General features: G+C 41.7%; 2 protein-coding genes and 1 long non-coding RNA gene across 5 annotated transcripts in view; 2 read left to right on the top strand and 1 right to left on the bottom strand.

The window, feature by feature from the left end:
* Positions 1-12,241, top strand: part of KIAA0232 (KIAA0232 ortholog) — a 73,399-nt gene extending 61,158 nt beyond the window's left edge. For both annotated transcript variants that reach the window (XM_065062601.1, XM_065062602.1), the window contains 3 exons: positions 6,396-6,477; positions 8,510-8,607; positions 9,573-12,241. In XM_065062601.1, coding sequence (XP_064918673.1) covers positions 6,396-6,477; positions 8,510-8,607; positions 9,573-9,752 — 360 coding nt within the window. In that variant the 3' untranslated portion in view covers positions 9,753-12,241. The remainder of the gene's footprint in view (positions 1-6,395; positions 6,478-8,509; positions 8,608-9,572) is intronic.
* LOC135579443 (uncharacterized) lies at positions 10,420-19,354 on the bottom strand. The gene is made up of 2 exons (XR_010472523.1): positions 16,307-19,354; positions 10,420-13,759 (listed from the first exon to the last, which is right to left on the bottom strand). It is a non-coding gene; the product is annotated as an uncharacterized LOC135579443 (long non-coding RNA).
* A 60-nt stretch (positions 19,355-19,414) lies between these two features.
* Positions 19,415-21,799, top strand: part of TBC1D14 (TBC1 domain family member 14) — a 69,929-nt gene continuing 67,544 nt past the window's right edge. For both annotated transcript variants that reach the window (XM_065062603.1, XM_065062604.1), the window contains exon 1: positions 19,415-19,727. In XM_065062603.1, coding sequence (XP_064918675.1) covers positions 19,685-19,727 — 43 coding nt within the window. In that variant the 5' untranslated portion in view covers positions 19,415-19,684. The remainder of the gene's footprint in view (positions 19,728-21,799) is intronic.

Genomic DNA, 21,799 nt, shown 5'->3' with positions numbered 1-21,799 from the left:
TTGCTGAGATTTTAAAGGGTGAAAGTATCTTGTAGAGTTCACAATAACAGCATAAAAATAATGAGGAAAAAAAACAAGGTTTAAAATAAGCCAGTAAAATAAAAATCTGGTACAACTGAAAGTCCTAGAAGTAAGTCAGAAACAGGAAAATGACTAAAGGATATTTCTGAGACAGAACTAACAAACTTGAAAAGCCGTGAAAAGATTATGTCAAAAAGGTATTGTGTAGTGCATTTTTTGTCACTGTTTGAATTGTTGGTGGAGAGACAACTAAGCAAAGGAGTAGTATAGATAAATTACACTGCTTCAGCTAGTCACAGGAATATTTAGCTGAATATCATGAGCTGCAACTAATTTGAAAAAAGCTTAGTAGAATACTTGTTTGAAAGCACACAGGAGATAGAAAACATAGAAAAGGCAAACACATTTCCATCTTAAAAAGGAGAGTGGAACTTGGGGTATTATGGATGGCTCTCTTAATTCCCTAAATAAGTGTTTTAAACTGTACATGGCACAGATGCCTGAGAAACGGAGAAAGTTTTTAAGTATCGGTTTGGCAGAGAGATTGCACTCTCAAAATAACAGTCAGTGGCTTATTAGAGGACAAGGGAGATGATTAATTTTTTCTGGTCTGGGGTGTAAAATACATGTTTATGAAAATCCCTGATGATGTCAAACTGGAAAGTTCTGCAGTTACACTGGAAGACAGGATTAGAATCAAAAGGCCGTTACATTGGAGAAATGGTCTGAAAAATAAAATGCAATCCAGGTGGAAAATCGTGTGAAACACGAAAGCATCTTCCAGTAAATCATGAGCTGAGCATGAATTAGCAATTACACACCGTAAAAGCCAGCATTGTGGTATATAAATAGGAAAGCCCTTCTGTAAAGAGGAGCAGTAATCATTCCTCTGAAGCTGGAGAGTCTTCTGCTGGAGTATTGGGCTGAGCTCTGATCACCCTATATCAGGAAAGGTGTCCTGAGGAGAGCAGCACAGAGATCACTAGTTTTGAAAACAGAGACCTGAAGAAGGACCCAACATTTTTACAGAAGCCATGTTCACAGTTACAGGAGATATAGAAAAAGCTGCATTGTGGTGTAGGCTCCGGTAAACTCAAAGAAAGTGCATGTGATGACCTTAAATCACAGCAAGGGAAATGGAAGAAAACTAATTCTAACCAGAAGATGAGCTTACTGTAAGGCTCAATAATTGTTAGGGAAGCAGTGGGAAGTGTCTTGAAGAGATGCAGGGTGTAGGAATAGTGCATTGCAGGTGATTCTGACTGTGTGCAAGAGTAGAGACTAGATGATCTGGTGGGGTCCCTTACACATTATTTTCAGTTAAATTTGAGAATTAGGTGACTGCCAAATCGGTTTGAAGAACGAGAAGTCTAGACCAGGCTCCCTTCATTCATTTGTGACTAGCTTCTTGAGCCAGATGTAACTTCCCTGGGTAGCTGATGAACTAAAATTAGGATCTGATCTTTTGGAATGGGACTCAAGGGTTTAATTGCTGCTTTGACTTCTAAATTATTCATGTGTTTCCTGTATTCTTTCTGATAGTGAGGGGAGGCAGAGGAAGTTCAAGGAAATTGGTATTTACAGATTAATAGGACTTCTGTGGTTGGTCATGAATCTGTCAGTCCTAACTCTTCAGATAATATTCAGATCATGAGGCTTTAGTGCTTATTCTGTTCAGATTCTGCAAAACTCTTGTCACTGCTCAGTCGCTGTCAGTGTGCATTCTGAAAGAGCAGAAATATTTAATGTGGGTGGTTGCAAATGAGCATCTAAAGCCCAAGTAGTCTCTCCTGAAAGGCATATCAATTTAGATGAAAAATAATAGCTATTTAGATGGGTGGCTGGAAAGTTTGATGAAACTGTTTGTAAAATACTGGAAGTGTGCTTTTTTCAAGACCTGCAGGCAGGTGGTCCTTCAGACTGTAGACTCCAGCTCTGAGAAGATGAAGTTCTGACCAATGTAACTTTTCTAACTAGCAAGTGATTGATCTGCCATCTGATTTTGCTGTAGGCTTTTATCTGCGACTGTAGGGAAAAACTTGTGATGGAAGCAAGGAAATCAACAAAAATGTTTGCTACTTCATACAAAATTGTTAGTTAAGGAACAGCCAAAACCATCATACTAAGATTTCCCCCTATGCAGATTGTTGATAAAATAAGATTTAAGTTGTTAAGTACATCCTATATCTGTTCTTGTTGGAGAAGAAAAAATGTGTTGCATATTCATAAATGCTCTCTAAGAAACATATCTGAGGTTGCGAAAAAAGATCTGTTTTATTCTGCCTAGAAGAAAGAATAAAGTAAATTCCTAATGAACTACTTGTATGAACAATCAAGCTCTTACCCAAGGAGAAATAGATTTATATTTATATTTATATATATATCTTATATATATATATGTATGTATGTATAACAAAATACATATATTTTTTAAAATGTAATAACATGAACTTCCCTTTGAATACATGTGTATGCATAAGGAGAATGGGAAGGAACCTCACCTCTCTGCCCCCTCCACATTTCTCCTGCCTTTTGTTTTGTGATTTTTCCAGCTGCAACTCAGGCAATAAAACCTCATACCGCAGATGTGACAGTACCAGGTTTATAATTTTATCATGTTATTTGGTCTTTTTACCTTGAATTCTGCTTTCATACCTCTATACGTGGTCTTTCCCAGCTTTGGTACTCGTTATTTCCTTGCCTGCCTAAATGCCTTTGTCAGAGATATTCCTAACAGTTGGCTTAGTGTCCTGTTGTACAGAACGTCATGTTAAATTTCAGCTCCGTCAGCAACACAACAGCACCATGCAAATGTGCTGTTCATCAGGCTGCTTGCTGGTCACAGCCGAAAACCCTGGTGCTGGGTACGGCCCTTGCTGTAGTGAGTATGGAACAGTTCACATGAGCAAACTGAGCAGAAGCGTGAAACGCTCCTCCTGGGCACTGGCTCTGGCAGGCCCAGCTTCGCAGGCTCAAGTGTCCTCACCAGAGCAGCTTGTTATTTTCCCCAGATCAATATAACATGATATTTTGCTGCATACTCACGATACAACTTCATCAGCTAATGAATTACATACTGCTTTCCGTAGTAGTCCTGTGGGTAAAGCAGCAATACAATAAAGCTGTGTAGAACTGTAGTCTTCATGAGCTGCTTTATTTCAAACATGCATGTGAGTGAAGAGGTGAAGAAAAATCCCACGGATTGCAGGGAGCGGCTCATGCTGCAGGAAACAATCTTTGACTTCTCTGCTTGTTTTCCATTTTATTCAATTGTATCCTTAAAATACTGAATTGCTTTTCCATTGTGATGCTGGAGCTCAAAGTGGGGGTTGGTCTAGATGACCTTTGAAGGTCCCTTCCAACCCAAACTATTCAATGATTCTATGAAATACAAGTAGTTGTTACCAACTTTAACTTAGAAAATCTCTCCTGCGTTATCTGCTTTACACCAGCTAGATTACAGTCATTTCACTCTGGTTTGATCTTTGAAGCAGCACTAGGTTTTGGGGTTTTTTAGTTGAAAAAAATGTAATACTTGCTTTTATTCCTTGGGAAAATATGTGTTGATGTTTGTGAAGAATGGTTGTTCTTTTGTCTACCAGAGGTTTCATTTGAAATTTTGGATGAAAGACCTAAGTGGACAGTCCTGCAGTTACATGAAGTTCTTAGGAAGGTTCATTTGAGAAAAAAAGACATAAAATGAGGTTGGAAGGAACAAATGCAAGCTAGATGCCAATGGAAGTCTTACAAGTGCTTTTTAAAGTTTTGAAACTTATTTTTCTCTTTCAAACTCTTGTACAAGCATTAGCAAAGCAAACATTAAAATTATTTTTTCTGCTGTTGGCTTAACTCTCGGTATGGGAGAGGTAACAGGGGCACAGAAGCAGAATTGGACTTGTAGTTTCTGCATGTAACCATACAATTCTGACCCAAATCTATTTCAAATTCATAGACCATTGTGGCTGAAATCCAGGACTCGGGGCAGGAGGATCTTGTGTAACTGTAACTTTACAGTAGTGTTTGTGCTTGGGAATGCTGACGTCCTCGAGTGATTTTTACCTCACATCAGGCTCTAAGAGAAGCCTCTGTTACCCTATGTCCGGCTGTGAAAAAAGAAAGAAACCCCATCAGCCTTCTGTCAGACCTGCAGCAAGACAGAGTGCAGCAGCATTGCGGTTGGGTTTGCCTTATTGTCTTTGAGCTCTGCTTAAGAATAAAGCAAAACAATTATGAGTGGTTTGAGAGAGGAAGGGCTTCCGCTGGCTCTTTCTAATACCAGTATCATTGAGAAGAATAGCTATTTGGATGGGTAGCTGGAAAATTCAGTAAAACTTTTCATATATGAAAATTTAGTAAAACTTTTCATATTTCATACTGAAAGTGTATGTGAGTATGTGTGAGAGAGGAGGAGGGGGCATAAATTGAAAATGCCATTTTAGAAGGGGAAGAATGCCAATGAAGGAAGGTAGAGTCACGGTACTACACAGGAGTTGGCATTTTGTATATACTAATTGGGAATATTTCTTTAATTCACAGAAATTTCCATGATGATAGACCATGCAATTGTAGTAAACATTGAATGTATAAAATTGACATCAGCTCGTGCCCCCCATCACCTCCCAAACAAAACTCCCAAATAGCGGGTCTGTCTACCTCTGTCCGTTTGCTTTGTACGCCTGATCTTAATGCTGGTTTAGAAATGAAGCCAAGTCATTCCACGAGGGTCAGTGTGGGGGCAAGAGGGCCAGGTCTGAGCTCAAACTGAAGTCTTGCTGGGCTGCTGCTGCGCTCAGCTCAGTGTCTGGCTGTCACTGCTCTGGTCCCCGGGCAGGGCTGGGAGGACACAGGGGCTGAAGCAGCTGCAGTCGACACCAGCTCAGTCCCTGGCCCAGCATGAAGCAGGCGCGCAGGCTCTGATGGTGACTTAGCCCTGGAATCAGGGCTGCTGGAGCTTCTTACACCTGCCCGACTTGAGATGGCTTTGCTTGTGACCCACAGTGGTTCATCCAGCTTCTCACGACACCAGCGATGGGGGAAACTTGGAACTTAATAAAGCTTTGTGCCTGTGGAGCTGGGCTCCCTCTGTCTATAGTCAGCAGCAGAGTGAAGCTTCCATGATTGAATTTATTTGCAAATGCACGTATTTCTTACTAAATCCTGCTTCAAATACCCTAGAGCTTTTTTTAAACTATGATTTAATTTTCTAAGAACTCCCTTTTCTGGAGTTGGGGTTTGAGCTTTTGGAGGGTCGTTCCAAAAGGACCGTTCTTCAGTGTTATGAGAAGAAAACAGCATGGATAATTTCAGTATTCGTTATAGCAGAATTTTACAGAGAAAAGGGTTTAATCTGGCACGCATTTCAGAATAGAGTATTCTTGAGTTGCTTATTTGAGTTGAGAGGGATTTCTCTTATATTAAATCAGAGGTGTTTTTGAGTTTAGGTTCTACAGGTTTGTAGGTCTGGAGTAGCTTTAGGAGGAACAAAAGGAGATTCATTCAATTTCCATGCTTAAATGTTCTCAGATTTACAGAAAAGGAAGCTGGATAGAAACTTAGTGTTGAAGCTCCTTTGTTACTGTTTGTAGTAGCTAGTTGTGCTATAGTTTTTGAATCATTCTGTTTAATATCTATAAGGGATGTTACAAGCCGGCATCATCTTTTCCGAGCTGATGAGGTTACCACAGATGCAGTTACAAAGCAGGGACATGTCTGTTGTGACAAGCCTTTGGTATTTTAGCCATGTCCATTAATTTCCTAAGGACAGGGCTCTGGTAAACTTAAAGTAGCATTAAAAGATGGGGAAAGAGTATGTAGGCATTTTTAGTGAGTAGATTTAGATTATTTTTAGCATAAAGTCAAATTATTAATCAACCTCATAACCAGTTTTCCCTCATGTTGACACATTCTCTAATTTTATGTTACCCCATTGATGGTAATACTTTAAACATTAAATTTTGCTGCATTTTGTTTGCTTTTCTGTTTTGTTTTAAACTGAACCATTTGTCATGTTGACTGATGTTGCTTCATTGTATTTTCATCTCTTGGGTAGCTCATCTGTTTTGTCTTTTTGTACTTAGATTATGAAGCATAGGGCTGGCATTCATCTTTTTGTTCTGGTTTTGTACAACTCTGTATCAATGAAGTCTGAGCCCCTGCATGGAGTTCATATTGATTATAGGAGCTCAGATAATGGATGTTCTACTGTAGTTTGACAGTCCTTTCCTGTTAGTGTTAGAAATCAGTGTGACCTTTAAGACCTAGCAAATTGGTTGTAATACCAGAGTTTCCTCTTATACATGTAAGTATATTATTTATGGCATAATGAAGTGTGATTATTGTCTAAACACTTTCCTGTATTGAATACTAATCTGCAGAGAATGAGTGGCAGCCAGGAAAAGCAATGTTGGTGGGAAAAGGCGCTCTATTCTCCCCTTTTTCCTGCATCACAGTGTGAAGGTAAGAAGCTGTGCCTGTTTGACCTAACTTGCTCTTGCACCTGTGTTAGAATGAAATGCTCTTTCTTACGGATTGCAATTGCTGCAGATGAATTGGAACTTCCATCTGTATTGAAAACAAACAAAACCTTTCATAATAAATTCTCGTATCTGAGAGAGAACTGGGATGGTTCAGTTGCATTTGCAATAAGTCTCTAGCATGTTTCTAAATAGTTTTGAAATTGAAGTACTTTAAAAATATTTTTAAATTTTGCAAACTTATTCTATTCCAGAGCCAGAATATTAATCTCTGACTCTGAAAATACTTTATTCCATTTCTTGAATGTTTCAACCTGAATAATCCTTATTAGGTAGCTAATTTTTTAAGGATGTGAAAACACGGTAATTACCTTTCATGGGTTCACGTAAATGACATGCCAGTTATTCAGTGAATGTGTGGTATTTCCATCCAGCTGGGAAGGAGAGGGATTTGCCTCTTGGCGACTGGTTTCACAGTGGCAATCTGGGAATGTTTCTGTCCCGCACAGAGCAAGCGCAGCCCCGCAGGGCGGCTGCTCACCCGCCTCCCAAGAATTCATAGCATCTGACAGCTGGCCCAAGCCCAGCCCGTCAGTGGACAGGCAAGAATCCAGACAGTTTTAGTTTTGGGGTTCTTTTGCCTTCAAACCAATTTACCTTTTCTGGAGAGAAGGCAAGAAGCTAAATAAGAACATTTTGTATACCAAATGGACAGACTTTCTGCTAGTAGAGGCTCAGTGCAAAAGAGTTTTGACCAGAAACCTGCCTCCTTAATAATCTGGAAGTAGATTAGCTGGTAATTATTACTGAACTATTTTTGGAGTGCACCTTAAAGTGCAACCAACTAAAAGGCGTTCTCGGTGCCACAGTAAATGCTCTTTACTATGGTGTTTAGAACAGTTTGGGTTACTTTCAAGAGCATCTTCACATACTTCACTCCCAACTATAGAAGTGTGTTTGCACAGTGAAAGAGAATAGATTGAGGCCTGCAGGACTTTGATTTCCCTCTGGGACTGGTCACAGAACCTCCCATATTAGAAAAAGCCCTCAGTATTTACAAAGTAGAGATATTTAGTGTCCTTTTGTAAAGTTTCATTTTTTCCCCACAGTGATAACTGCAGAGGCGTTATTGGTGTATTAGCAAATGTAGCGACTCACATTCTTTGAGGATGTATTTAACACGGTAATCCTTGCATTCCTGTGAGTGAATTGTGTCATCCTTTTGCTGACATCCACTGGTGATCCTGCAGAACTGTCTCAGTGTTCACCACCTTATTTCATCAGAGGAAGACAGAATGTACAGTACGGAATACTGTGAACTCCAGAACCTGCTCAGTCCAGTGGCAGAATTTCTGTGAAGTACAATAGTTGCACAATTTCCTCTTTCAGACTAAGTTTAAGAAAACAGAGCTTTATCCTCAGAACTAATGTTATTCTTTCACAAATCTTTAGCTGTATCCAGTTTTCTGTAGGGGTATTTTTATATGTGGATGTTGATGCATGTGATCCATATATATTTCTGTGATATATGTTGGTATTATCTCTGGAAATTTACTCTGGTAAGTAGAAACCACAGCCATTCATGTTAACGTTTTTTGAGCTGAAGTCAGGATCAGGCTGCTGTTGCAGTGTATTTTGTGTGGGTATAAAACCAGGAATGATCTGGAAAACTGTGCAGTATCAGAATTAAAAAATACACTGAACCATTTATAATAAAAAGGTAATTATTGGTCTTTGTACCTTACTATTTTAGATGTTTCCATTAACTAAGTAGCTGCTTTTTTTTTTCTTTCAAATTTGGTTATCTAGGTAAGATTTGATGATGCTTCATTAAGATATTAAGCTCTTCTCTTTAAGGATATCAAACTAAAACACTCATGTTTACATGACTTAGAGTGTGAATTTCAACAATACTTCTCTAGATGATTTCATTTTGGCTAAATGTAAATAACAATGTTCCTCAATTGTTTTTTCTTCCTTTTTCCTCTGAAACACCCCCACAAACACAATCTAAGAGTGTTACACAAATGCCAAGGGAGAGAATGGTGTAGGAGAATTTGCAGATGCAAAGGAAATATCCAATGATGATGAACATCTTTTAGATTTTAATATGGTAAGTTTGTCATTGGTTTGGGGGAGGAGGTTTTTGGTTTATTCTCTGGGGGTGTGCTATCACACCTTTCCTTTCATCGCAGTTTCCAGTCTGGCCTCAAATGCAATTTCCGCAAGAACCTTCTAAAGCTTTGCTTCCCTTCCTTTGTATTTTTTTCCTTGCCTCTGTGTCCTGAGCGTTCTTCTGAAAACTCCTCGGTGTTGTATTAGTACTTGGGGGAATTACAGCCCCAGTTGTACTTCTAGTAGTTAAGCAAATTCAGTTTCCTTTGGGAACATTTGACTTTAGGTTGTTGTCTATGTTAAACATGAGTCTTTTTTCCCTCAGCTTCTAATTTCAGTAGGCATAGAGTGGGCTGATGTGCACTACGAAGGCAGAAAGGACTGGTAACTATAGGAGTAAACATAATGTATGCTGAAATCTGTCTTATTTACAAGCAAAAAAACACCTTTTTTTTTTTCCATAGAGAATTTTTTTGGTTTCTCTGTGAACTTACTGATGTACTTTTAAACTTTATAGTGATGGTAGCAGGTAAATTTACACCATGACATGCTTGCTATAGCTTTACTGATTCAGCTGAAAAGATACTGGGTTTGCATTGTTAGTCAGATCTGTGCTGTGTTTTCTTCATATTTAACACTTACTACCACATTTTGGAGGTAACTTTTACAGTCGTTTTCTAACATGAACTGTGATAATGGTGCATTCTAAGTTCACTTTTGATTCTCTTGCTGTTTTGTGCAAATCCTAAAATTAAGGAGTAGGAAAAACTAATAAGAGCCCCACCTCTTCCCCCGATGTTCAGCATTCCTTCCTACACAGTGGACTAAGTCAGGAAAGAGGACTTGCCCTGTAATTGTGACATCTCTCTTGAACAGCTACACAATTCTAAAGCCTCCCAGCCCAGACAAAAGCAAGCATGTTCTTTATTGTTCCCCATCAACACTGTCAGTTTAAATCCTTAGGTTTCTTCTGTTTATGAAGCGAGATGTGCAGATGATATAAATGCTGAGGCAAAACCAAATGGCTTCAGGAAGAAGATCTACTCCAGCGATAGCTCCGGCTCTGCAGACACAGCTTCAGAAGGTGGAAGCGAATGGGCTGATCCGTGTGAGGAGGAGCTTTTTTCTCGAACTCAACTATAAAAACTGCAGAGTAGAAAAGATGATTTAAAAGGAACATGAGATGGAAAACTATCTTTCTTGAGGGTCTGTAGCTCTAAAACAACAACTTGAGTTTCCTCTTCAGTTAATGGATTCAGATGTGTATTTATCTTTCTCTTCTTGCTGATTTTATAGATGAGGACACAGCTGTCCTATTGAAGATTTTTTTTTCTCCAAAAAAACTGTTAAATTCTTGGCTATTTGAACTAGACTAGATTGTGTTGTCAAATCAAGAATGGATGTGCATGTGCTTGTCTTAGTAGTACCACTGCTTTTTTGCATCTTAATTGCAGTTATTTTCATTCGTAACTGTAGCCCTACCACTATTACAACCTTCTTAGCATCGCAGTGTCTACAACTACTTCTGCTATTCTGAGACTTCAGCTTTCTGCACATTAGGCTTTGTTCTTTAAGAACTGGGAGATAAATACTTAACACTGTAATCTATCAGTGCCTTTCTGAGCGCAGGAGAAAAGCATGAATGACTTGTCCAGTCTTCATTCAGTAAATCTCATAATTTTGAAGTAGGAACAACAGGGTTGTGCTTTAGAGACTTACAGAAACTGTGTTTTCTATCCTATGATTCCCCCCTCCCGCAAACCAACACTGAGGATACCATGGTTTGTATTTTTGCTAACTGGAGAAGCCAAGGATTTTTTTTGTAGGTATGGAGGCAATGTGGGTGATTTTTTTCCTTTTTTTTTTCTTTTTTTTTTTCTTTTTTGTCCTTTTTAGCAACTTGCCAATGTGGGGCAGACATTTAAAAAGTAACACCAAAAATAAGAAACCACTGGGGTGGTGAGTGGATTGTTGTGCATTTTGTACCGAGTAATGAGAGTGTTGTCTTGTTGCAGATGATGGCATTCATGTAACCTGCAAAAGCATCCTGTACTGAACTTGAGCCTGAATGACTGAAACTCTCTAAAATGCTCAGAGTGTTCAATGTTTGAAATGCAAAGGGTCAGTGCTTCACTTGAAAGAAATCCTGTGGCTGCTGCAGTTAGCTGCTGTTGTGGCTGTAATTTAGTAAATCTCGTAGTTCATTTTGTGTTCCTGAGAGAATGTGTGGGGCAAGTTATGTGTGTGGTGGGTGGGGGCAGGGAAAGCGACGACTTACAACATACATGTGTGATTGCAGTAGTGATTGTTGCTTTATGTGACTTGCTTTTAAATTTTATTTTCTTAACTTAGAAAGTCAATACATTGTCAAGTTGCATCTGTACAAGACTATCAACTCCTTGTGCTTGTAAGACATTATGCAAAATGTATAAGCCAGGAGGAGCAATATTTGCAAAACGAAACATTCTAAGTTTTCACCAACTCATAGTTTAAAAAACAACAACAACTAACTAGTCTATACAATAGCAGCATGTCTATAACATCAGGAAGTGCAGGAAGTCCAATACCAACTTGAAAAGCTTAACCATTAATTTTGACAGGCAATAAACCTCCTGAAAACTATAGCTGTGTGAAATGTGAGCTGAACTGCCTTTGAAATATGTTCTGTGCTGGTAAGGGTTTCTGAGTAACTGGGTTTTGTTGCCTTTATTCAGTTGACAATGTAAGAATTGAAATCCGTGGTTGGAGAACCATGCCGCTCTTTGCGCATCGCTTACGTTGAGATCCTTACTGAAAACTGGCTTGGTTTGTCCTTACCTGGGGACTTTCTTTTGGTCCTCCTCTTAGACTATGTTTTAGGGTTTGTATTCATACAACAGATCTTTTGACACGTTACACTTTCTTTCCTTAATTTATTTGCAGACTTTGGGTAGATTTTTATATATTTTACTCTCTTCTGGAGCTTCCTTGAGAGGTTGTTTAGCACCTGCACTGAGAACTAGTTAACTGTAACATGAAAGTAAAAAAGAACTTAACACACAAATTCTTCAAATCACTGCAGTGAAGAATGGAATAGAACTTCATTCGAGAACAAGAAATGACCAAATGGACATATTTCAAACACAAACTTCAGCTCAGTTAATTTTGGCTAGAGCTGCTTCTTTGGTAAGAAAGGGCTCAAAAATGACAAAGGTGTTGCTTATAATTACATTGTGGCATGTAATAATTCCAGCACCTTTGGGGAAAATAAAATCGTATCTTGAGCTTGGGCAATAACAAATTGTCTTTACTTGTTTTCATAGTTTAATGGCTAAAGCTCTAAAGCTTTCAGTGAGAGTTGAAGTGTGGTTTTTAGTTTTTCTGTATGGATAGAAACACACACAACAACAACCAACAAAACACCAACAACAGAAGCATTACAGGTTGGCATACGCTGAACCGCACTGTGGTATGAAGCGCATTGCATATCCATAGCACTGAAGTATCAGTTTTCCATTCCTGGGCTGAAATTTGTTTCTACTTTTTGCTTCAAGTGGTTGTATTGTTCTGATTTCACGTACACCAGAGTAACTGATTTTGTTTTCTTGTGGAGTTACTTAACACCGAATAAAAATATAAAAAGGACAATTGGATGGTGTGTGTGCGTGCGTGTGTTCATTTTCTTTGGCTAATGTATATAACTTAGATACAAGATGGTTAACTAAGCATTAAACATTCTGGAGAGAGAGCTTGAGGTATCTGATTTGGGAGTCCTTTTCATTGCTGTATTTTTTTAAACTTTTTTTTTTCAGCACAATGCAGGATAATGAAAAACACTGCATATGTTCTTTAAATATATATATATATATATATATATATAAACAGACATAATAAGCTTAGTTCCCAGGTCCTTTCTCACATAACAGTCGAAGAACTTTTATAAAATAGCGGACTTCATTTCTGCTCTCAACTTGTGTTCAGCCATCAATGGTCAGTATCTCACTGTATCTTTAGAAGAACTGCACCCGTACACAAGAACATGCTCACTCTTAACCCCACGGCCAGACCTCTTTTTCTAAAAAGGAAAAAAGAAAGACCCTGTTTTGAACAGCTCACATGCAGCTTGGTGGAGACAAGTACATGATCTCGCTGTAAGTTCACAGCAACAGTGACCTGGTATTGTATGCAGAATGATTTGCCATTCCCCTGAACTAGAGTGCAGTGAAAATACCACATAAATACACACAGGAAATAATGGAAAATAGTTGTTCTGCATGGTTCTTGGGTAAATACTTTTGTTCATTAACATCGAACATGCTTTAAATTTTGTAGTTAAAACTTTGAAAGGCATAAATTATTTTTAGTTATTTCTTAAATACAGCAGGAGTATATTTTCACTGCGTTTACAGAAGATGCTTGATAAAAGAATTACATCTGATCAGCCAGGCCTTTCAGTTGTGAATTATTAACTGAATTATTAACTCCGCATATGCTAAAGAATTAGTTTCCAATGTAAAGAATGCTGCTGTCATGCAAGCCCCTCTGCGTTGTCCTTGGCAGCATTTGCGCCGGTCAGTGGCAGCACCGGCGGTAGGTGCGCGTGGAGCTGTGACTTAGGGGAGTGCCGTGCGCAGTGAGCACACACAGAAAGGTACCGCAGCTCCTGCACAGCCAGTCTGCCCGGGATTCCTGGCTGGTAACTCATTCTTTCCCTGCCAGGACCAGCATATTTAAGCATTATCCCCAACAAATTTGTCATCTGCCTTTCATACGTTATTTTATCACCTGTGAAACTAGTAGCAATGAGAGTCCAGAGGTTTAAGACAAATTAAATTTAACGGATACGTTTTAGGCTTATGCAATATCCCTTTTCCCGTTATTCAAGCTGCTCTTATAATATGCAAGTGCTTGTAAGTTTTATGAGCTACCTCTGTGTTCTAATACGATGATAATGGGATTAAAAGGAAAAGCAAAGCCAACAGAGCTGGCAGTGGGTCAGCACGCTGCCCAGACAAAGGGACTGGGTGGCAAAACAGGGGTTTCCCTGCCCTCCTTCCCTGGTGTGCGGAGCTTCACCTGTAAAGAATGCACCGAGGACAGGGACTGAGACGAGAGACTTCCACGTACGCTGCCTTCTTGTACCCGACTGCCGACCCGCAGGGCAAGTGCTTCTGGAAGAACCGCGTCTGTTACTATAATGGATTTGCAGCTGTAGAACCCAGTTAATCCAAGACCATGAGACGGTGCAAAAGCAGCAGTGAGTCCCTGTCCCCACAAGGCATGGTTGCTTTTATGAACAGCAGTAACAACTATATAATATTGTTGCAATTGCTTTGCACATAGAGATTTTATAAATTGTTACTGAAGAAGGCCTAAATGCCCATCATTTCTTATTTTACTGACCACAAGGCAATGGAGCACAGTGAGATGTAGCAACTCTCCTTGTATCATGGAACTAGGCAGTCTCAAATTCTTTAATTTCTTCTACAATCAATCTAAACATTCAAGCCTGTTAAAAAGTGTCAATGAGGGTGTGTTCATTTCAGTGTTTTTCTTGTTCATAGCCATGGAAGTCCCTGAGGAAATGGCACCATGGTACAGGAGCAGTTCTGAACGCAAATACGTAAGCACTAGAATAGACTGCCTAAAAAAGGGATGCCACCTCCACCATGGGACATTTTTAGGAACACATTAGACAAATGTGTTTTTTCCTCGGGGGGAAAAAAGAGGAATTAAGTGATCTCCAGGTTTCTCTGAATCCTGTTTTCCATACAGGAACAGCTTACATCCAGAAGGGCTATTAAATTGATTCACAGTTTACAAAGGAAAAAAAGAACTATTAGATTGCCTATGGGACATTAAAACGTGCAGTTTTTCCTTTATTGATCCCAAACTTGTGTTTGAAAGGAGTACAGCTTGTGTGAGGTTTAAGCCCATTATCCAAAGGATAATTTGCCTCATCAATCCCTACCTGCCATTAACATCTGCCATCCTGATCCCTCCCAGATACAGGACAGAAACTGGTATTGAATTTTTCTTTTTTTGCACAGTTGCTTCACGCAATAATGAACGTTACGGACTGTGAGCATCCTCTTTCCACATACCCTTTCGGTAGGATTTTTTCCCCCTTTTCTCTTACAATTTTGTAATATTATGTAACTTCTAATTTTTATATTCATGTTTGGCTTTTAATTGTCTTCACTTTGAGATGGCGTTTTAGCCCATAGTCTTTTGACCCTGGAACATTTATTCATTTGACAACAAAGTCTCCTTCAAGAAGTTTCAATTGTGATTCATGCTTTTAAGATGTTTCCTATAATTTTATTCAAGACAAAAATATTTTTTGAATCACTGCAGATCCATAGAGACATAATAATTGGATCTGTTATCTGCCCAAGTTGAATGCTACCTGGTTTCATTCATTATTACTAGTTCTAGACAACAAATAATTTTTAGTCTAGTACTTTTTTCCTAGCAAGTCCCAACAGAAAGTTACCACATTGGGTGCAATGCCTCTTGTGTTACAGAATGAATGTTTGCTTTTGGAAATGTAATTTAAATTGTGCTCGCTTAAGAGAATCTGCTGCAGCATTCCAACTTCTCGTTATTCAGTTGTGCATTAAAAAACAACACCCTGTTTTCTTCTCTGGTGTGATAGAGTGATGAATTAAGATTCAAAAAAGAAGTACCATGGAGGCTTTGTTAGCAGTTATTTATGGGCACTTAAGATTCTGCAATTCTGAGATATTTAAAAGTAGCAATATTTTTAGTTTGTACAGTCTTACTCCTTTAAGCCTTATTACTCACATTGTCTTTCGTAAACAGCTTGTAGACAGCAATAGAAACATTCCAGTCACACGCATCACGGTTCAGTAAAATCAATTTGATGTGCTGGAAAGTCTCGCACCACCTTCCCTGCCTTTGCTGCTCTTTATTTTCTTGCTGTCTCATGGAGGGGAACTTTAAACCATATAAGTGTATTCTTACCCAGTGGTTACAGAAGGGTTAACAGTAATGATAGTTACACACCTGGCTTCGTTTTCCTCCTCCTTTATCAGGTTTAAACTCTATAGGAGGCGGCAGGCTTTTCTCCAGCTGTTCCTGACTCAGACCAAACCTATTAAAACGGTTCGGTGCGCAGACCTTCCCCTGCTCGCGGGAACGCCCGCGCAGGCGGCGGCTGCACTGGAAATGAACTACTATCCAACACGGACGTGCAAAAGACAGATGTTAGTTTTGTGTGAGCACAATTAATTTGAGATGAATTTGAAGAGCGTGGTATTCTCCATTTGTCAAAAACATCACCATCTTCTTGTGAGGTATTGATATTTTTGATCAAATCATCCTGCTCATTGCTACAAGTCAGTAGAAACCTGAATTTATTCATTGTTCCCTTTCCTGTGTCATAAAACATGCATTAGTTACTTTACCATGCATACACAGATCAATACCTCATCACTGTTCTACCACCTTCAGGAGTGAACTTTTCTGTCTCTTAGCAGGCTGGACGATAACAGATTATCCATCACCTGCTACACTGCACTCCTGCTTGCGTGAGCTAAAACTGCCTTAAATGACCGCGATGGGAAATGGAGCCAAGAGCTGCTGACCAGCTATTATTCAATGATGTGCAATTTTTTTATCTTCTCAATATGCAAATCTCTGGTTAGAGAAAAAAGATATTGAGATGTCTTCTACTTTATGACAGAATTACTGACCTTGAGGTAGGCAAGGAGCTGCACAGCCACGCTGCACAGCTCAGTTTGGCTGTCTCTGAAAGCTGCTTGTGTCACACTTGGCTTCTGATGAATGGAAATTCAATCTAGATGTTCCCATCTAGTTCTTAAAAAAATTAAAAGTTGTATCAATTGCAAAACTGCTGAAGCTTAGCCTAAGCAGAGAATGATTTCCTACACCTACAGGCATAAGATGCATGAGGGAAGCTTGTGTTTCTGCTCCTGAACTCAACCTTGTCCCACAGGAACAAAGGAAGGACTGTTACTCTGCATTCCTTTGTCATATGTAGTATATTTTGGACAAATCTGCGAGACAGAACAGAGCACAAACCCTTCAAGCTTTTTTTACAGAGTAACCATAAAATTGGCCTATATAATTCTGCTGGTATGAGTTTGTATGACAAGGCTTTTGAATTGGAAGTTTTCAGAAAATTAAAATCTCTAGCACTGATCTGTTCTTAGACCACTTCCATGTTTTTGTCCACTAGGTGAACACTGGTTGCCAATTTGAGGCCACTCTGTGTGGTGCTTCATTTCTGCACAACAGCCACGGGCAAGACACTGCTGAGCAAAACATCAGGATTTTCTCCCAAGAATTTTTAGGAAATTAAGTATTTTACAGGTTTAGCTGACTCTGAATCGGTGGCAGAGCACTGATGATAACCATGCTCAGCAAGTGCCACAACTAACTTCTTATGCTTTTGAAGATTTACTTACAAGACGACTTGGTTTTTCAGCGTGCCCTCCCGGATGAACTTTGTATTTTGCACAGCTGAAAAACAAAGGCGCCGAAGGTCCCCCTTGCACTTAGTTACACATTTATACTTCCTGTGCCTGGTAGTACCTGTTCTGTTTCCTTTCAGTAATTGGGACATGCCACGCTTCCCTGAGAGCTAATGGTGTGATGCTGCACTTAGTCACATAATGTCAGCCCTTCAGCTTTTCCCAGTCTGGAGGAACAGTAATACACAATACTTGCAGACAGGAACTATGTTATCTTGGATGGAGGTGGCTTTCACTGACCTAACACTAACTGTTAATGCAAAAAGTCAGATTTTGCTAATACCTCGCAACAAGCAGAAGTGCTATGTACCCTTTTCCACGAGTTATAGAGTCATTTACATGCAATAAAAAGTATTTTTTTTAATATTACTAGGCTGGGACCCTGGTTGTTCTGTGTTTGTTCAGTGCAAAGAACAGTAAGAATTTTGTTGTGAGGGGCTATCAAGAAATCTACCAGATGAATAGGAAGAGTCATCTGTGGGTTGGAAATGGAAAATATCCACTAAAATAAATCACTTGGAAGGGGATCTCAAAGGTATTCTGGTTGTTAGGCAAAATTCTGTCCTTAAATAAGTACTGACTCAAAAAGTATTTGAGCACCTAAGTCCTTGCGTGATTTGAAACTTCCAGCTGTGCTCTACACTCTGCCGCTGCTGAAAGATTTCCTGCGGCAGATTTTTCTAACAGTTCCTTCAGCCTAAATAATATTATGAAGATGAGATTATAATTGTTGCCTTTGGAGTCAATCTGCAGACTTACAGGATACATGACCGTCTATTTTTGTTCTGCTCTTTACCCTGGGAACTCAACAACTTTGACCCAGGTTTGAGGATACCATTATGACAATACACTGTTCTGGTTGCTCCAATAGAAGAATTGATCCCCTCTCAAAATCAGAAGGAAAATGTTAATACTGAAAAAGGAATTAGTGACAGCATATGCTTCAAAATAGTATACCTCTTGCATATAAGTAAGTTTATAGTGCTTCAAAGCTGTTTTGCTTTTATTTACCTTCTATTGGTAGTAATATGCAAGCTGCCTCGAAAAGGCAGCACTGGTTTTCAAATAAAGAGATGGAGAAATTAGTGCCAATCTTGTGTTGATACCCATCTTAGAAAATAAGCACTGAAGTTCATCAGTCTCCGACCCAGTCACAGAGAGTATCTGCAGAGGTATCATTCTGGGTTCACCATAGGTTTTCTTTGCCTACTTCTCATGTTGATAACATGAAACTGGGGTCACGGCGGCAAGTACTTCTGTACAAGTTCACCTCAGCCTCTCACAGTTTATCCAGGTGCAACCTGCACACATCAAAGCTTGAACAATTACAGCTTTCTCTTGTTGATATTGAGCTCATTACATTAACAGAAGTTCAGATATTTCTGCATTTGCTGCACTCAGTTCCAGCTTCAGGGCAGACATAAAAGGAGTGAGGTGATGAGAGCCTGGTACTTACATCCTTATTTAAGATAGGAGACAAGTTTATCTTACTACCATTGTAGAGATACAATCATCAGATGCACAATGTACATGAGCTTCGCAACAAAACAACACACACACATACAAACAAACAAAAACAACAAAACCCACCCAACCAACGAAAACCCAAACAACAAAAAGAACCCCAACCACAAGAAGACAGAGTTCAAAGATGTCAGGGACACATGAGGTCTCTGCTCCCAACCCTGTCAGTGTGGGGGCGGAGGGGTGTGCACAACAGGCTGACTCCGCCGACATCCAAAGGGACGGAGGGTGAAGAAAACGGGAAGATAAATCAAACATGTTGGAATAGCAATTACCATCCTGAAGCCTTCACTTTTGGCATTACAGTTCAGTTTCACAGAGCTATGGATACACCTCCACGTATGCCCCCGACTAAAACGTCCCACAGCCCAAACCTGCAAAACCGACCAGATTTTGCTTTATTACTAAATGCAGCCGGGAGCACAAGAAGACCCTTGTGCAGCCCGAACCGGCCCGTGCCCCCGCCGCCGGTACCGGCGGGGCGGCCCCGCTCCCGCGCGGGCGGAACCGCTCTGAGCAAGGGGCCTCAGTTACAGCCCCCGCTGCTCAATCCGCTCCGCTCCGCTCCCGGTACCCGCCTCCGAGCTGGGGCTCGCAACGCACCCCCGCATTAACCCCTAACCTGGGACGCGCTGAGGCGAGTCAAAATGGCGGCCGCGCCCAACGGCCGCCTCCCCGCCCCCCACCGCGCAGGCGTTTCGCTCCTCGGCGGGCGGTGCTTCTCCGCGCCGCGCTGGGGAGGGGGAGCGGCGGCGGGGCGGGAGGAGCTCGGGCCGCGGGGAGCGGAGCGGAGCGTCCCGGGCAGAGCCCGGCACCTGTCCCGCCGGCAGAGCCCGCAGCCAGGTGCGCGCCGCACCGCCCGTGCCCGCCGCGGGGGCGGGCGCTATGGGAGGCTCCGCGCCGTGCGGGGAGAGCGCCCGGCGGGCGGGGGCTGCGCCCCCTCACCTGCGCTGAACCCGCCGTTCCTCCGCGGCGACCGCACAGTGACATGGACCGTCCGCCGCAGCCGCCGGCCGCCTCCTAGTCCCGCAGCAGCTGTGAGGCGGGTCGGGCATGGCCCAGCATGAGGAGAGCGGCGGAGGGCAGCGCTACCCCGGTGAGGCGTCAAAGTTTCTGCGCGGCTGTTCCTCCGCGGGCGGCGGCGGGCAGCGCCGCTCGGGGCCCGGGGCGTGCGGGGCACCTGTTGGGGTGAGGGGCAGAGCCCGGGGGGGAGCGGGCCAGGGCTGGGCCGGGCCGTGCGGAGCCGCCGCCACCTGCGCGCCGGGCGGACGGGAGCAGGAGCAGCCCGGCGGTGCGGGGTCCGTGGGCCGGGCGGGAGCAGGAGCAGCCCGGCGGTGCGGGGTCTCTGGGCCGGGCGGGAGCAGGAGCAGCCCGGCGGTGCGGGGTCCGTGGGCTGGGCGGGAGCAGGAGCAGCCCGGCGGTGCGGGGTCCGTGGGCCGGGCGGGAGCAGGAGCAGCCCGGCGGTGCGGGGTCCGTGGGCTGGACGGGAGCAGGAGCAGCCCGGCGGTGCGGGGTCTCTGGGCCGGGCGGGAGCAGGAGCAGCCCGGCGGTGCGGGGTCTCTGGGCCGGGCGGGAGCGGGAGCAGGAGCAGCCCGGCGGTGCGGGGTCTCTGGGCCGGGCGGGCCACGGTCGGTCTCTCCGCGGCCACCTTAAAAAGTTGGAGGAGCTGCTCGGCACCGCCGGAGTCTTCGCCGAGTGGTTTAAAGACCGAAAGACCGCAGGGGAGGGTGAGCGTTGCTTCCTCAAGTCTTTGGGGAAACGCATCGACTGGGTGCTTTTTTTGTCTTCTTTTTTTTTTTTTTAAATTTTTTTTTAAGGCCACCAGCCAGGAAACCTTCGCGGTGTCAGGTCAGCGCCGTGTAAAGGAAGCGACTTTAATCTGTTTCGCTTTCTAATCGAAGTCTTTAGGTGATTCCCAGACACCAAACAAAACTACTGACATCAGCTGAAGTTCTTACGACGCCGCTGATAGTTTAATGTTGCCTCAGATTTTTTTCTTCAGTGATATTGATGTGGGGAGGAAAAAAAAATCCCGGTAAACTGCTTCTGGAACACAGGCTTTAGAAGAACACTGTGACTCATTTATGTTACCTGCCTGACATAGCAAAAAAGTGGAAAAGCGGTGAATGGTTTACTTATAATCATTCTCCAAGCAATTCGCTCGGAAGCCAGGTTTATAAAGCTCACACTCTGTGAAGGACGCCAGCTGGGAGTTACATAAAAGACTTCTTAATAAAAAAAAAAAATCCCATTTCTTTTTGCCATTAAAGTTTTGGCAGTGCTTGCACATGTAGCCTCAGTCACTGTATTTCATGCTCGTGCTTTGTCAAAAGCTGTTTTGTAGGCTCAGGAATTCTTCAGCAATGCTGTGGCTGTTAGAACATGAACAATCTGAACCAAGGTTTAATAAACAAAACTGGTTCTGATGCTCTTGTGCACTGAGGTCACCTGCTGTTGGTAGCAGCAATGTGTTGTTACATTCAACAAATGTGGTTACATTCAACAAATATACCGTCAAATGCATGGAGATTTGAAACCTTTCACTTTTAAAAATGTTTTTTCTTTGAGAAGGAAAAAAACAAAACAAACAAAACAACCAGTTGAAACTTTGTAATTGAAACAATTCCTTGCTCTTAAAACCTTGTTTTAAAAGCTGCCACAGATAAGTGTTGAAGAAACGAGGTGATAAAAACTGAGATGTTAACTCTTTGAGAACTGAGCAGTATTCATAGGCTACTCTTGTCATTCCTGTGAGGCAAGAAGATAAAAAGCCTGTTCTGTAGATAGTTTTCTTACCCATATCTCTAAGCAAGTTCATTGCCTAAATTCCATTGCAAGTCACAGCAAACTTGGAACAACATGTCTCAAGCTGGCATCTTTCTGATCTTTGTTTTACCCTAATGGTTTGGCATTGCTATTAACTTTCTTTAAATTTTACATCAAAGTGAATTAAAAAGCCATTTTACACTAGATCTTAGAAATTATAAACAGATATGACTTGTTCCCTCTGTGTTGTTAGGCGATATGTAAAGTCAAAGTCTGGTTTAAAGCCTCTGGTTATTGTCAGAGCCTTCTTACATGTTGCCATCAGAATCTGGGGAATGTAAGAGGAATGTATGGACAGCCATACTGGGACAGACCAGAACTCTACCTGCCAGACAGAAGAAT

This window comes from Columba livia, chromosome 4 (assembly GCF_036013475.1).
Source record: "Columba livia isolate bColLiv1 breed racing homer chromosome 4, bColLiv1.pat.W.v2, whole genome shotgun sequence".
In the NCBI taxonomy this organism is placed as follows: domain Eukaryota; kingdom Metazoa; phylum Chordata; class Aves; order Columbiformes; family Columbidae; genus Columba; species Columba livia.
This window is presented reverse-complemented; position numbering and strand designations above follow the sequence as displayed.